This window comes from Sparus aurata, chromosome 2, assembly GCF_900880675.1.
Source record: "Sparus aurata chromosome 2, fSpaAur1.1, whole genome shotgun sequence".
Taxonomy (NCBI): domain Eukaryota; kingdom Metazoa; phylum Chordata; class Actinopteri; order Spariformes; family Sparidae; genus Sparus; species Sparus aurata.
Window position 1 is genome coordinate 3,493,091 of NC_044188.1, and position 15,618 is coordinate 3,508,708.

Here is a 15,618-nt window from a genome sequence, read left to right on the forward strand (position 1 = left end):
CAGGTGGAGAGGAAACTTCCATCAGATCAAGTAGAAAAAATGGTTTATCATCAGGATCTGAAAAAAGAGTTTCAGATTTGATTTAGATTCCTGCAGTTTTTTAGCTGAGACAACAGATAAATGTTTCATTCCTGACGTTTAACTTAACTTTATTTTAGCAGCTGCACGTCTAAAGCTGATAAAAAAAGGAAAATGTTAAGAAAATTCAGATTTATTATCTCCTCACCTCCATGTTGGTGAGAGTCAGGGGAAGTTTGTCATCCACAAAAAAATTCTAGAGCTTCAGAGACTTGTTTTAAAACGCTCCACACACTTTGTCCAGAATAATCCAAGTCCCCAGAAGCTTTGAGATCCCACATTAATTAAAAAAGATCTTTAAATCTTTCTTCAGGCTGAGCTATTGACCCGTCTGCGGTGCTGAACACATCAGCTCCGTCCTCTTCCTGCTGCCACGCTCACAAACTCATGTGACGCAGATGAACTTCAATCAAGACACAAACGAGAAGTCGGACAAAGAAACGTCTCAACATTTATTTATCATATAATTCTGTGCAATAAAACAATGTACAAATAATCTTTAAGTATTACAATCCATATATTTAAATTTTGTTGGCACAAAATAAAACAGAGAATACATTCAAGGTCTGTGAAGGCGTCAGTTGCTCTGCAGAGGTCAAAGAGTGACGGAGAGGGAAGCAGCAGGTGGAGAGAGGGATCGGATCGCTCATTGATCACTGATCAGTTTCAGGTGATTTGAGGGAATTTGGTCCGACTGTGAGTATTTTTGCAGGCTGTGAAATGAAAGTTGTAATTCGGATAAAAGCACCTTCGTGTCTGCAGCGATGCCACCAGGGCGATAAACTGATCCGGTGTCAGGAAACAGAAAGATTCTTTTTCCTGCACACCGAACTGAATCTAATCTTTACTTCACTCAGCACTGAATGAACACAGGAGAAACACGTTACAGACTGTTTGGTTTCCAGGCATTTAAAGTCTCTAAATATATCTGCTGTACACTAAATTAACATCTGTTTAAATTAACACATAACATGCCGCCGACGTCGCTGCACAGAAGTCAACAGCACGAAAAGTGACTTCGCAGAGAAGCCTCGATCGGGCCCGTCACTGACGGGAAGGATGGACCACGTCTCCAGAACTACACTGAAAACACACACACACACACACACACACACACACACACACACACAGGCACTTACACTTTATGTGACTGCTCTCATGTGAAAACCTCATTTCAGTTTGGGTGATATTCTTTTATTACTGCAGGGAACTTTTTAACTGGTTGTGAAACAGTCTCAATTTAAAGGGACAGTTCACCCCCAAAAAATGAAAAAGTATCCATGATCTCCTCCCTCCATGCTGAGAGAAAGTCAGGTGAAGTCTTGCAGTCCACAAAATATTTCTGGAGCTTCACAGAAAAACAGAGTTGCAGCCCGGGACTAAAAAGATGTTATTCACTTAACACGCGGTCAAGCATGCGCACCAACTTCAGATGCTAACGCTTTTAGCTTAGCCGCTACAGTGAAGATTTCCGCTCGATGTAAATAAAGTTTTTTCAAATCATTCCAGGATCTCCAGATTTCCAGAGACTGTTTTAAAACAAGTCTCCTGCTGCTGTTTTTGCTGTGAAGCTTCAGAAATGTTTTGTGGACTACGAGACGATGGAGGAGATGATGACGGAGCTGAACTGTTCCTTTAATGTTACAAATGGCTAATCATGTAAATGGGTTGGTTTAAAAAAGAAAAATAGTCTTTCTTTCATCTCGTCCTTCAACAAATTCCCTCACTCGCCAGATTAGGATGGCGCTCATACTGCTTCTATCCACAGGGGGCGCCAGAATCAACACGAATAAAAAGTTCCTTGAAGCTGCTTTAAACTGAAGATATTCAATCAATCTGTTTAACTAATTAAATTTAAAAAAGCCTTTCCTTTTCCTGTTCTGGACACGAGGTTTTCACCTGACAGCACATGAACTCAAAACATTCATACAACACACGATACAATCAACATTTCATCTATTAATGAACTTTAGTCCTCTTCATTCAGGTCTTTGAGACGTGACAACTGGCCAATCAGAGCTTATCAGCTTGGTCTAAAGAGCGATGTGATAGGACAGAGCGTCCCGATGCTGGTGAGCTGCAGCCAACCAGGAAAAGTGCATTCAACACAGGAATCTGCCGTCAGTCGTGTTGTTTGTGTTTGTCAGCTGTTGTCGGGCTGCAGATTGATCACTGTGCTGCAGCAATCAGCTGTCAATCAAAATCGAGCCTTTTTCGTTGCTAAACACCACATATGTGCCACGTATGAACGCCACAGTCTGTCAATCAAGTGTCCTTATCGTCTGAAAGTGCAACATGTAGCTGCCGGACGTCCCCGTCACCCATCCTGTCTCTGGGATGTGATGATTGGACCTCCTCGTAAGGGGGCGGGGGGTTGTCTGGGCTCTGATTGGACAGCAGGGGGCGATGGCTGCCGTCCGACTGAGATGTCTGGTGACAGCCGGGAGCCTCCTGAGCTAACAGGAGCTGGGTGGGGCCCGGCACTGAGCAGGGGGGGAGGCGCTGCCCCCAGCTGCCGTACACCGCCTCCTCGTAGGACGGGAGGGAGACAGGATGTCCGTCCACCATCAGGTCGAGCTGGTCTGAGGAGCGCCGGCTGCTGGGACGAGAGAGAGAGACAGTTATTACATGGGGTGACACCAGAGGAGGGCTAATTTTTCATATTAGTTGAGCTCTTCTACTATATTTCCCCTTGTTGGGAACCACTGTAAATAATCTCCTCACCCGTGTGATTGGCAGGGGTAGAGGCGGGACTTGACGACCAGGCAGGCGGTGGTGGTGAGCAGGAAGATGGACACGCCCACCGCTGTCGTCGCCATGCTGGGCATCGATTCGTTCCCCTTGTCGTCAGAGTTTGTGTTCTCTGAGGAGGAGAAGGACAGACGTTGAGAACAGAAACAGCTTTCTCAACGTTGGCGCAGCACTGAGTGACGAGCTAACGTAGCTAACGGTTATCTAAGACACCGAAGTGACCAAAGTTAGCATAACCTTAAATGCTTTTAAAATCAAAATTGGAGGAAACGTCAAACGGGAAGTAAACAGGAAGTTAGCAGCTCAAGCAAAGCAACAAACACTTTGTGGTTCCAGCGTCACACATTTGATATTTTTGGCCTTTTTCCCTTTTTTATGGGCGTGTAGATCGAATATTTAGGGGGTTTTTTGTGAGCTTGGACTGAAACTTCCTCTCTTCTAAAATCTGGCAGTCTGGTGTTTGCATTCACTTATCACGTACATATAAGGTTCAGACACGATCTGAAGCCGCAAGATAAAATCTTTACGTGCTGCACCTCTGTGGAAAATCGGCGTTCCACTGTCTGAACAGAAACAAATCAAATCAAATAAAAGATCTACGAAAGGAAGCTCTTCATCGACTTATGTGGTTTCTTTGTGCCCGTGGCGACACGGCAGCAGTAGCTTTCCATGAGGCTCCGACAGCGACGACGCAGAGGAAATGTTTATTGGTTATTATAGTGGCTTCGACCGCTTCCTCGCTCTGCGCTCTGACTTCCTGTCACAGTGGGTGTCACTGAATGGCGACAGAGGAAGTCGGAACTGGTCTGAGGAAAGACAAGGTTCTAGAGCGTCTGCAGCCGTGTTTCTGTTAAGTAGGTCAAATATAAACGCGAGCTTCCGCGGCTGGTTTGGTATCAGTGCGTGATGGTGAGGAGACACCTGACGCCACCCTTAATGCTGCTGCACGCTCCAAACAAGCAGGAACCGCCACGAAGCCACTAATCAGCCTTCAAAACGCTGCAATGAGTCATTAACACATTATAAACTGAGGAACGCCGTGACGCCCCGGGGCTGCTGGGAAATGTCACACGATGTTTGGAGTTGTTTAAAGAAACGTCGGCTTAATAATGATGGCGGGAGTTTTGTCGTCACATGACTCCAGACTCGGAGAGCTGATCCGACTGTTTGTGCAGCACAAGACTGAAATATTCTCTCCTCTACAAATCACCCCGAGCATTTTGTTCAGGTAAATATTGAATTAAAAACTTGACTTTGTTTAATGTTTGTATGATGAGACGAGCCCCCGAGCGAAACACTGACTGATGCACATAAAACTAGATGTTCATGGAACAGAAAAACATGCACACGGGTGAAGTCAGACTCTCCAACCCCTGTTTACCATCTTATCCAAAACTTACCCAACTGTATTTGCCTAAAAGATTAATAATTGTGCACTGACATCATGATGCAAACATGATCCTGCGTGAGGGTCCTGATGCTCCTGGAACAAACACCAACTCAGCTTATATCCGATAAACCACACGGCCGTATGTTTAGTATGCTGGGAAAAGATTTAGGATGTCCCCAATAAACAAACACCAGCATTTTGCAGAATACAATCTTCAATCCACAGAAGGAAGAAACAAAGTCGTACATCCCGCCTGTATTATTCTGCAGCGACAGTTCGTTTCCTCATCAGCACATCTTCAAGTTATAAAGCGATCAAGCCGAACTACGAGCTTACCGTCGTCAATAACTGTCTTTTAATGATATAAACACTCACAAAACGTGTGAGAAGAACAGCTCAATAAAAAGAACAGCTGTTTGCTGCGTCTCTCTCAGAACAAAGAGAATCAGCACAGAGTTATTTGGCATCGAGCAGCGTTTGAGTCACAGTCGCTGTCATCGTAGATCAAACCGTCTTAATCATCTCTCCTACAAAATGTCTGACAACAGTGAAGAATGTCTATCACAGTCCTCCAGAGCCGACTAGCCAAACGAGAATAAAAAAGCATCTGAGTAGCTGAAACCTGGAAGATGTTTTTCTCATTCTGATGACACTAAACACGATTAATACTTGCGGAGAAATTCACTTGCTGCACCTGTAAATACTCACTCAAACATAAAATGCATGAAACTAGATGTAAATCCTTACGTCTGTTGGGGACGCAGGCCGGTATCGGGGTCTGCCACTTGCCGTGGCGACACCTGGAGATGCGGGTCTTGGTGCTGAAGTGGTACCCGGGCTCGCAGAAGAAGTGGATGGAGCTCTTGTGGGGGAACCCTCGACACGGAGACGGATCACAGCGGAAGCCTCCGTGTTCGGGCACCAGAGGGTGGGAGCAGTTACCGAGCCGGCCTGCAGAGAACAACAAAAGACAGAGATGAGAAAAAGGCCACGATCAAGATTATAAGACCAGTCAGGTCTGACTCGCACTATTTCTGTTGGTGACGGTCTCTATTCGCAGCCTCTCGTCTCTGCAGCACTTCTTCACACGCGTTTGTTGTCTTTAAACACTCCGGCGGTGATATTCACACTTCTTCCTTCCACATGCTGCCACCTCCAGCAGCTCTCAGAGCTTCAGCTCAGTTTGCTTTGTTAGAACAGAGATTTCTTCTCTATATTCAGGTAATTGTATCACAATACGTAATTCCTTAAATGTCACAATCGGCACATGTCGGTGATATTTTAGGGAAATAAAGAAGAGGGTTCCTCTCTGCTCGGAGATGTTGGTTATTTACTGGGCAGCTCCGCAATTTGGAAAAGAGCAGAGAGAGCTCCTGCACACTTCCTGTTAATTGCAAAAACATTACTGGGTTCGAGCTGATGAAGATCTAACGCCGGAAAAGTTGTTTCACCTATAATCTCAAAAGGAAGCGTGCACGAGCTATCTCTTCTCTTGTCAGTGGGTACTTCCTCCGACACAGCTGCCCTCGAGGAACCGAAGGCGTGCTCGAGCCTCTACAGCGTGAATATGAACGGTGGATCTTCGTAGTTAAGGCCCAAAACTGATGTTGTTGCTGTTTGAGAAGAGCAGCGTGCAGACATGATGTCAGGGTGAGAAGTGATCGATGACGAGTGAGTGCGACACCAGCTGCTTCAGGCTGAGTCGACCGTGAGCTGATATTGATTCTGCCAACAAACATGAGAAAATGCTCGACAGAGGGTCAGGAGCACTTTTTCAAGACACGAGATTCAAGATCAGTTCAACCTGGACGACTTAATAATAAATCTTAGAAATAAATAATGAATTATTTCCAGCAGGGAGCGGAGGATGGAGGCTGCGGTGTCGCCTGGTCCTGCAGCAGCAGATGGTTCTGTGTATTGCTTGCCAGATGGCAGCGGCAGCGACCGTGCTGCTCACATACATTCTGATTTGAGCGCGTGCCTTTTCCTGCAGCTCACTTCTCATTTGGTGACAAGCGCCCGCACCCACTTCAGCTTCACCCGATGGGCAGCTTTAACCGAGCAGCCAACACAGTTACCCACTTCCTCCATTTCTTCACCTACCACCTTTAAAAAGTCTGCGTCTGCAAAAATCTGCTTTCCACCTCCGCACGCTCCTCAACCCCAAACATCACAAACACACATGAAGAGTAGGTCAAGTGTGAGAGTGGAAACTCACTGAAATCTGCCGGTGAAGCCACAACGAGAAAAGTATCAACTTTCAACACAAAGCTTATCTTCATCTGATAGTTTCACAAGACGAAGATATTTCAGATTTGAACTCTTTTGGTACTCACACAGTTAGAAAGGGGAAGTAGAGAGAAACGATGTGAAGTTCCAGAGAGGTAATTGTAACACAATATAAACTCTAAAAGTGTGAAGTTGACACTTCTGATAAAAAGAGGAAGGAGCCGAGAGCGAGTTTCAAACATGTACGGCGGCTGCATCCTGCAACAGGCTGCATAAAGTTCATTTAGTGTTTCACAATCAGTCGTCATTAAAGAGGTGATAATGCTGCGTTTGAGAGTCCAAACCACTGGTGAACAGTACAGGAAGGTTCTGCTGGATCAAGGTCTTGAGGTTGATCACTTTAGTTCTGTTTGGATGACATGGAGGTCGTTTCTCCTGCAGCTTGGTCGACGTGGACCCGTTATTTGGGCAAATATTAGCCTGTTTGCTTGTAAAATGAAGGTGAAACCAACAACCTGGAGGTGTGAGGTGTGAGGGGTGAGGGGTGAGGGGTGATGTGTGAGGTGTGAGGGGTGAGGTGTGAGGGGGAACAGGTGGGTCAGAGGTCGTACCTGCAGCGAGCAGCGGCGAGGAGGCCAGGAGGAGGAGTCCACACACCAGACTGATGTGTCCACACAGCCATGGATACGAGACCGAGCCAGACATCAAACCTGAGTTCCTGAAAACACAACAGAGATAAAGAGTCAATAAATCAACTTCAACAACCACAATAAAAGCATCGATGTGTAAATTCTGCCTGTAGATCCAGAACGTCTGGAGGAATAAACACCAAGAGTCGCATCAGATTCTGCTCTGATCCGGAGCTGCTGACCGACCAGAGGATTAAAATCTGATTTATCTTCACTCCTGTTTATCAGCCCGACTGCAGCAGAGATCAACGGAGGTGTTTCTGTTCTGTGATGTGGACCAGTGATGTGCACAAGGGGGGCTCGTGGCTCAATTGTTGAATAAAGCGCCCTCTTCGGAGCCAAAACGTGTGCTAAAGTGCCCTCCCGGGAGCCAAAACGCGCACTAAAGTGCCCTCTTGGGAGCCAAAACGCGCTAAAGTGCCCTCTTGGGAGCCAAAAAAGCATGTCAAAGTGCCCTTTTGGTTAGCAAAACACACTAAACTGCCCCCTTTACCTGTTAAAACATGATAAAGTGCCCTCTTGGGAGCCAAAACATGCATTAAAGTGCCCTATTGGAAGCCAAAACATGCGTTAAAGTGCCCTCTTGGGAGCCAAAACACGTGCTAAAGTGCCCTCTTGGGAGCCAAAACATGCGTTAAAGTGCCCTCTTGGGAGCCAAAACACATGCTAAAGTGCCCTCTTGGGAGCCAAAACACTCACCAAAGTGCCCTCTTGGGAGCCAAAACACGTGCTAAAGTGCCCTCTTGGGAGCCAAAACGCTCGCCAAAAGTCTGCGCACGCCACTGATGTGGACGGTGCTGATTTCACTTCGCTGGTCTTGAACCAGCAAAGTGAAAATGACCACTAATTTCTTACGTGTTGTATCGTTAACTTCACACTGAGCTAATGTCCTGTCAGTATCTTAGAACAGGAAGCAGAAGTGACACATCGCGCTTTTTAAAGATTTCAACTGCGGTACATTTCTGAAAATACAAGAGACATCACAGCTGTGAGAGAAAAGGTTTTTTTTTTGTGTTGTCAGCTGTGAAGCGGCTTGTTGTTTGCTGTAATCCAGAGCAGGCTGACAACGCTGGCCTGCCGTTGTGTTCATTCACACCTGTCAGCTGCACACACACACACACACACACACACACACACACACACACACACACACACACACACACACACACCGCTGCTGTCTTCTCCCGCTGGTCACCGAGCAGCTGCATCAATGACGCTCTTCGGTTTTGATTTTTTACAAACGACACCTGACATTTGAACCGCTGACTTCCTGTCTGTGCCCCCCAAAACCTCAAGGATGAACTCTGACAGCAGCATTCGACACGTAGACATGTGTTTTCATTTCATGTTCCATTTCCACTTTACTAAAGACAACAGACACATTGTGAGAGAGCTCTGATTATCCACAATACGACACATTTGCACAATAAATGTCTAAAAAACAACCAGACCTTTGTGTACTGACATCGTCTCAAAGCATTGTTCACCTGACGAACTCCACCGTTCATTTAAATATCTGCAAGGATCAGTGAGTATTTCTCTGGAACCGGTCTAAAGTTAAACTATGACTCAAGTGTCACCACAGCTTCCGCTCATGTAAAACAACCAAACAAATTCTAGTAAAATGTAAAGATGTCTGATAAATCTAACCTGACTGAAGATAAAACTACAAATATGAAGAATAAAACGTTTGATGTGAAAGAAGAAAGGGCCCGTTCTGTCGCCTGGCAGTAAACACAACTTTGCACGTTGCTCCTGCGCTCGGCTTCTTTACAACTCGACTGTAATCGCGTCCTGACTTCAACCTTTCAGTCGACCGATAGTGAAACTGTCACCTCACTCTGTGTTCTGTGTCAGCGCTGACCATACTGACCAAAATCATCACATCATCTGACAGCCGACAGCTGAGCAGCGCCAAAACTTTCTTCGCTCTGAAACCACAAGAACCCCCGACTCTTTCTCCATATGACTCGCTCTGGTCGGTCCCAGACACGCACTTCCTGTCAGAAACAAGTGCCAGCGGAGCCAGAACTTCTGCCAGAGCCCGTCTAAATGCCACCGCGTGTGAGAGTGTGTGTGTAGGTGTTGCTCAGCTGCCTTTACTGTGTGTTTGGTGCTTTCATGTCGGGAGAGATGCCAGTCATCTCTGGAGCGGCGAGGGAGGGCCCCCCGCCTCAACATGGCTGCCACGCACACACACACACATGCACACGCACACACACAAACACACAAATACACACACTCAATATCCTCCTATTCTATAGTTGTGAGGGCCGTCGTTGACACAATGCATTCCCTCGCACCATCACAGCTAAATGATGAAAGAGAAGCTGAACGGAGCTGCAGCGGCTCATCTGTTGATTATCATCACCGTCAGTGTTTTCTGGTTCCGGCTTCTTTAATGAGTCTTCGGGTTCTGTTTGGGTTTGGGAACGCTGGTTGGACAACAGAAGCAATCTAAAGACGTCACTTGGAGGTTTTGGGAATATATGATGAGCAGTTTTCTCAATTTTATACATGAAATGATTCATCGATTCACCGTTCACCCTTCGAAGACGGGATGCAAATAGAGATTACTTTCATTGTCAGTTTTTTTCGCAGTTGTTTGGTCTGTAACACGACTCAGAATCAGTCAGGGGATGTTGGGAAACGGCTGCATGATGCATGTTGACGTGCGATCAAAGTCAAATGAAATGATGTCCTAAAAATATCCACGACCCAAAGATGAATATATCCAGAAGAAACACATTTAGGATGCTGGAATCAGAGAATCCAGACTAAAAAACACCTAAACCAATTAATAACTAATGAACATAGTTGGTGATTAATGTGACGGCTGACATCTTATTGATTGATTTTCGTACGTCTTTGAAGTTGTGAGGAAAAGTGTAGCTGCTTTAAAGCTCAACTTACACACAAACACACCCCCTGAAACACACACACACACACACATTCACAGCTCCTTCTTACGTGACCACAGTCTGCGTGGGTGATCTGGATCTTAGTCATCGTGGCCCTCTGCGATATTAGAACTTCTGCTGAAATGTTTGTCAAGTTCTGCGGCTGCAGAATTAAAGTGAAGACAGAGAGATTATTCTAAATGTGCTCAGCTGCTTCTCCTGTGAGAGCTGCGGGTCGTAACGCTCTAATGGAGGATTTCTTTTTGTTTCCTTTTTCGATGCCGCCGTGACGCAACGCAACGCGCCGGTGGAATAAATGCTCGGCAGCTTTCGTGAGCGTATTGCTGAAAAGTTGTGGTGAGATGTTGTGACGCATCGACTCCGCCACCTTCAGAATCACTACAAACATCATTCTGGCAAGACTTAAATGTCAGCGTTCCCACAGCTTTTAGCGTCAGCTGGCACAATCTGGCTGTGTTTTGTCGCAGGGCTGCGAAGGCCGAGTCTGACTGACAGCTTCACTACAGGTGACTTCACGCGTCGGGAGGCTGGAGGACGTCTTCCTCTGTCGCGGCTGCACTCTGAGCTTCTGACAACAATCTGACAAAGGGAATAATTCCAGGAGCAGGTTTTTAACACCATATGCGCCTCGGTGCTTTTGTAACCTCGTCTCCTCTCCATCATCTACACCTCTCCTCTCCCAGTTTCCTCCCAGAGTCGCAGTTCTCCTTTTATTTCTTCCGATGCGTCCTCGGCGAGAGAGACGCAGACGAAGAAATGGAGAAGAGAAACAAAACACTTCAGCAGATTTCAGACGAATTCCCGGTTTCTTATGTAAGGTTTTAAAGGATGCATTTTGTAATAAGATGCAGGGAGGTGGCGTCAATGAATGAATGAATGAATGAATGAATGAAATGTGTTTGAGATTCACACAAACGCTCGAAGGTTGGGGTTAACGCCGGGTATGAAGTGTCTCGAGCCTCGGCGGTGAGAGGAAACACGTGTCGACGGGGGAACAGACTTTGACACAACACCGTCTGTTAAATCTTGTTTTACCTCGGATTCTATCACAACCTCGTCCATCAGCGCGAGTGAATAATCTTGTAAATAAGACTTGTGCCGTATTTCAGTCTCCATTTTTACAGGGAAAACTCAGGCCTGGTCTCTGGATCTCACGCCTGAGCTGGATTTAAGACCCAACAGTCACAAAGTTGTTTCCTTTGTATGAAAGCTCACTGACGTTAAACTGATTCTAGATCTAATGGAATCTCATGTGTGCACACTGGTAAGCTGCGTCACTGAACCATCACGTTCAGTTGCCGCTCGCTGCTGTAAACACTCGCTGCCTGGAAGCTCTTTTCTTGGAAATATTTTCTGGCACACAGGAAGTGATGCGTTCTCTGTTTCCAGCCGTTTGTTTGGTGCCAAACAGGAGAAACTTCCACTGGGAAAATCCCAGAAAAACACGCCGCAGGAAGCGTCATCGTCGTCCCTGAACAATAAAGGCGCTGGCGGGAAAAGATAAGACACACGACGATGACCGCCGGGAGTCTGCTTTGACTCAGTCACGTAGTAGCAGGGAGCGTCTTCACCCACTGAACCACATCTGAGTCAGTCTGGTTGATCAGTGACTTCTAATCCTACATGCTGAACTTTGTTCTTTCTGCTCTGCTGCTGCTGATTGTTGAAGGTGTGAAAGAAGCTGCCGGGGTGTTAGTTTTCTCTTTACTGAAGGGAAGACGTCTCGTTGAGACACTCGGTGACTGAATTAACCCCGACGTTTAGAGTCAATCTTTAACCGCTCAGAGAACAAACGAGCACGATTCTTCATCTTTCCTGATTTGACGAGGTCTGAGTGTCTGTACCTGGTCTGTGATTGGTCTTAAGTTCAACTGACCATTCACAGGTGAAGGGTTACCACGTCGACACTTCTCCACAATCAGGGGCTTAAAATGGGGCTGCAATAAACACTTATTTCCATTATTGATTAATCTTGTTTCAGTCTTAGTCTAGATTGTGGTGACACGTGTCGATCAGCGATTCCCAAAGAGCAAGAAGACGTCCTCAAATGTCGTGTTTTCATCCACAATCCAAATATATTTAGTTTACTGTCAAAAACCAGGAAATATTCACATGTAAAGAAGCTGGAATCAGATAATTAGTCGAGTGCCAAGAACTCAAATATCAGAATATTTGATTAATTTAACGGTTTTCATTCTCTTGATGGATTAAATGGTAAATTAATTGTTTACATTGCTGAGAAAAAGACTTCCAGCCCCTAAAAAAAACCCTTAAATCCACTCAAATCTCCATTGATGAAGCCTTGAGTGGATCCCTGTGAATCACCTCTCGCACCTCTCGCACCTCGGGAACCTGCTCGTCTTAAAAAAAACACTCAGCAGTGAGGAAGTTAACCAAATTTCAACACAACACGAACGTTTCCCACGGACCACACCTTCCAAACTTCCTCTTAGTCTCACAGAGAGCGTAAAACTGAAGGTGAGGCAGCAGGTTGTGATGCTCTGAACACAACACACACACACACACACACACACAGTGGAAGTGCTGATGTTGCATTACAGGTTACATTGTGTGTCTCTATGTGTGTGTGTGTGTTGTTATAATGTGGTGACACAAAGGCCTAAACACCCTCAGTCTCAGTTTCACGCCGATGTCTCCGAGTGACCGACGTCAACAAACCAGACACGACTTGTTTGTTTCTGCAGGATTATTATAGCTATTTTTTATTCCTGTCAGCGGGTCGGATGAGTCATAAAATGAAAACTCTCTGTTTTTATGGCAGATATGAGGATGAACTGAGGCGTGTTGCTCTGCAGCGGCTCTCCAGCAGATATTACAGTTATTAATCTCACACAATTCAACAACAACATCCTGCAAAAACAAAGGCTGCGTCTTTCTTTGCACGACCAAGATCTCTACTGCAGGTAACGTTTTGTCCACAGGGGGCGCCAGAATCAACAAGTCCTCTGTAAAGCTGCTTTAAAGACGCATTATGTAGGAATTTAAGTTGGAAAATTAACTACAAGTATCAACAGAATGTGAAGAAGTCTGATAACAGCTGTGACGCACTGATTAAAGCTGGCATGCTAACTGGTTCCGGTTCTGAAGCACCCTTTGCTAGCCACGTTCCACGTAACTGGACCAAACATGACGGTGAAACGGGTCAATTCTCAGGTCGGAACTCATCAATAATGTGTTTATTACAAGTGTTATTAAATGTCTTTAGTTCTGTTATAAACTGTGTTTTTTTGTTATCCTTAAAGACAAACATCAATAAAGTTGTGTTAGATTGAATTACACTAAAAGTCACACACACACACACACACACGCACACACACACACACACACACACACAGGAACAACTAGTTCTATTATGGATCAATCTGACAGTTAAACCTTCAACATCAGATCAGCTGAACGGACAAAGACTGAAACAATCAAAGGTTATTGTTACATAATTATCCTGCAGATCGATTAATTGATTAATCAATAGCCTGGAACTCCTCCTTATATGGATCCTTGGAGAACCTGGATGACTCTCAAGGACTCCTGGAAGCCTTGAGCTGATTATATCCTCACAGTTCATCATGTAAACGGCTGAATGAATGCAGCGTGATCATTAACTATCAGGCCGATTCTTTATCAAAACCGGATCAATAATTAATCTGCGGTGACTTCATGTTTATGGTTCAGGATCACAGTTAATGTCCAACAGAACCAGCTGCCTCCTCAGAGGAGCAGACAAACCGCGCTCCCGTCCCTCCGCACGCTCAAACACATCGATCTGTTATTGGTTCTGATCACCCGAATCGATCAGCCGCTGAAGTTAAAACACCGACACCTCCTCCCGCTGACAGGAGCGCGTGAAGCGGTTAGAAACGGTGAAAACGTCTCACCTGAGAGCCGCGAGGGAGGCAGCAGCGGTGAGATCCTGAGCGGGGGAGGCTGCCCGGGCTGCAGCGGAGGTTCGGGTGGTGCTGGCGGGCAGATGTGAGGGTGAGGAGGCGTGAAGCTGGATCGGAACTCCGGCCGCGGCTCCTGCTCAGCAACAAGTGGGACCTTTTCGGCTGCTCTGCCCTGACTCATCGATCAGCTGTGTTTGACAGCGAGACGCTGCCTTCCTATTGGCCGCTGAGAGGAGCCAAGCCCCGCCCACATGCGCGGCTCCGTCATGTTCTGGAAACACACACACACACACACACTCCTCAGTTAGTGAGAAGAAAGGAAACTGTGGCCAGGAATAAAAATAGACTGTAAATAAACAACCGACATTACAAATAAAAACAATTTTCCTGGAATCATTTTTCTGATAAAAGCCACAAACTGAAGGAGTTCATGATGACGTCAGCAGGTGTTTCATTGTTGTACCTTAAAGCTGGCAGGCGGCACAGGAGCTACACTGCTAACAGCAGCATGCTAACACACCCTCTGCTGGGTTTCGTTGTGCAGAGTTTTGCAGATATCAGCTGCAGAAATCTCTCACTTCTCTTTAGTATAAGAAAATAAATAATAACACATTTGAAAAACTTGAAACAGGGATGTGTCTTTCCAGAAAGCATGACGGCCCAGCTGGAAAAACCAGTTCCAAAACCGGCACCAACACACAACATATGCTGGTCTTGCTGGTGACCAGCATATGTTGTGTGTTGGTGCTGGTTTTGGTTCTTATTCCAGATAATTCACAGAGCTTGTTGTGAGCTTGTTGTGAGCCGTGTGATGCGGGAACCGTTTGGTTTCTGAGAAGAAGTTGAGTTAAAGATCTTCACGGCAGATCTGATAATCTGGGGGCCAGAAATAGTTCAGCTTCCTGGGTGTGAGATTACTCAGATCTTCTGCATCGAGCAGCGCCGGCCCGGATAACTTCAGGCCTCGGGTCATAAAGCAGTTTAATGATGCAGCTCTTCAGACCAAAAGGGATAAAAAAATTCTGACTGCTGTGGTTCTGACGGTGTTTCCACAGCTGATGATGTCATCACAGATTGAAAACACGGCGCTTTGATTACATCATCACGTGACGCACCGGAGCCAAAGCGCCTTTTTCCCATAAGCTTCTATTGTGAAAGAAGTGCATGTAAAGCGGTGGATAGATTATTTTGAGCGTCACAAACCTGAAAAAAAAACTAGTTTCACCGATGTAATTTGAGCCTGAAATGATTTGTAAAGCTGTAACATTAGCTTGCTCAGTTAGCTCAGTTAGCTTAGTTAGCTGAGTTAGCTTAGTTAGCTCAGTTAGATAATAATAATAATAATAATAATACATTTTATGCACGCTTCCTCCTGCGCGGTGACACAGAAAGAAAATAGTTCCTGCATGAAACTGCTCACAGCAAAATCTGTGGTTCATCCTCAGCAACCGGGCCATCGCTTCAGGAAAGAGACGCTGCAGCTGGAGCTTTCTGTTCACTGGTCTTTACGAATGTCAGGGCACTTAGTTGTTGAGATAGCGGTTTGTTTTTCAGAATCTGAGTCATTACAATACAGATCATATCCAGTTGTTACTTTCCTCAGCTTAACTTTTACATTTCAGTCGGTGCCGTTTGTCACTTTGTTCTGGATGAGT

At 45.7% G+C, this 15,618-nt stretch overlaps 1 protein-coding gene across 2 annotated transcripts; it reads right to left on the minus strand.

Annotated features, from left to right (window-relative positions):
* Nucleotides 1-506: 506 nt before the first annotated feature.
* LOC115575827 (sushi domain-containing protein 6) lies at nt 507-14,199 on the minus strand. Of its 2 annotated transcripts, none has more exons than XM_030408181.1 (5): nt 13,955-14,199; nt 7,060-7,166; nt 4,967-5,170; nt 2,803-2,941; nt 507-2,677 (listed from the first exon to the last, which is right to left on the minus strand). In XM_030408181.1, the coding sequence occupies exons 2-5, from the start codon at nt 7,151-7,153 to the stop codon at nt 2,344-2,346; spliced, it is 771 nt and encodes a 256-aa protein (XP_030264041.1). In that variant the 5' UTR covers nt 7,154-7,166; nt 13,955-14,199; the 3' UTR covers nt 507-2,343. The 2 variants fall into 2 exon arrangements, with proteins under 2 accessions (XP_030264041.1, XP_030264050.1); XM_030408190.1 differs by having other exon boundaries at nt 507-2,674; nt 13,955-14,118.
* Nucleotides 14,200-15,618: the final 1,419 nt, after the last annotated feature.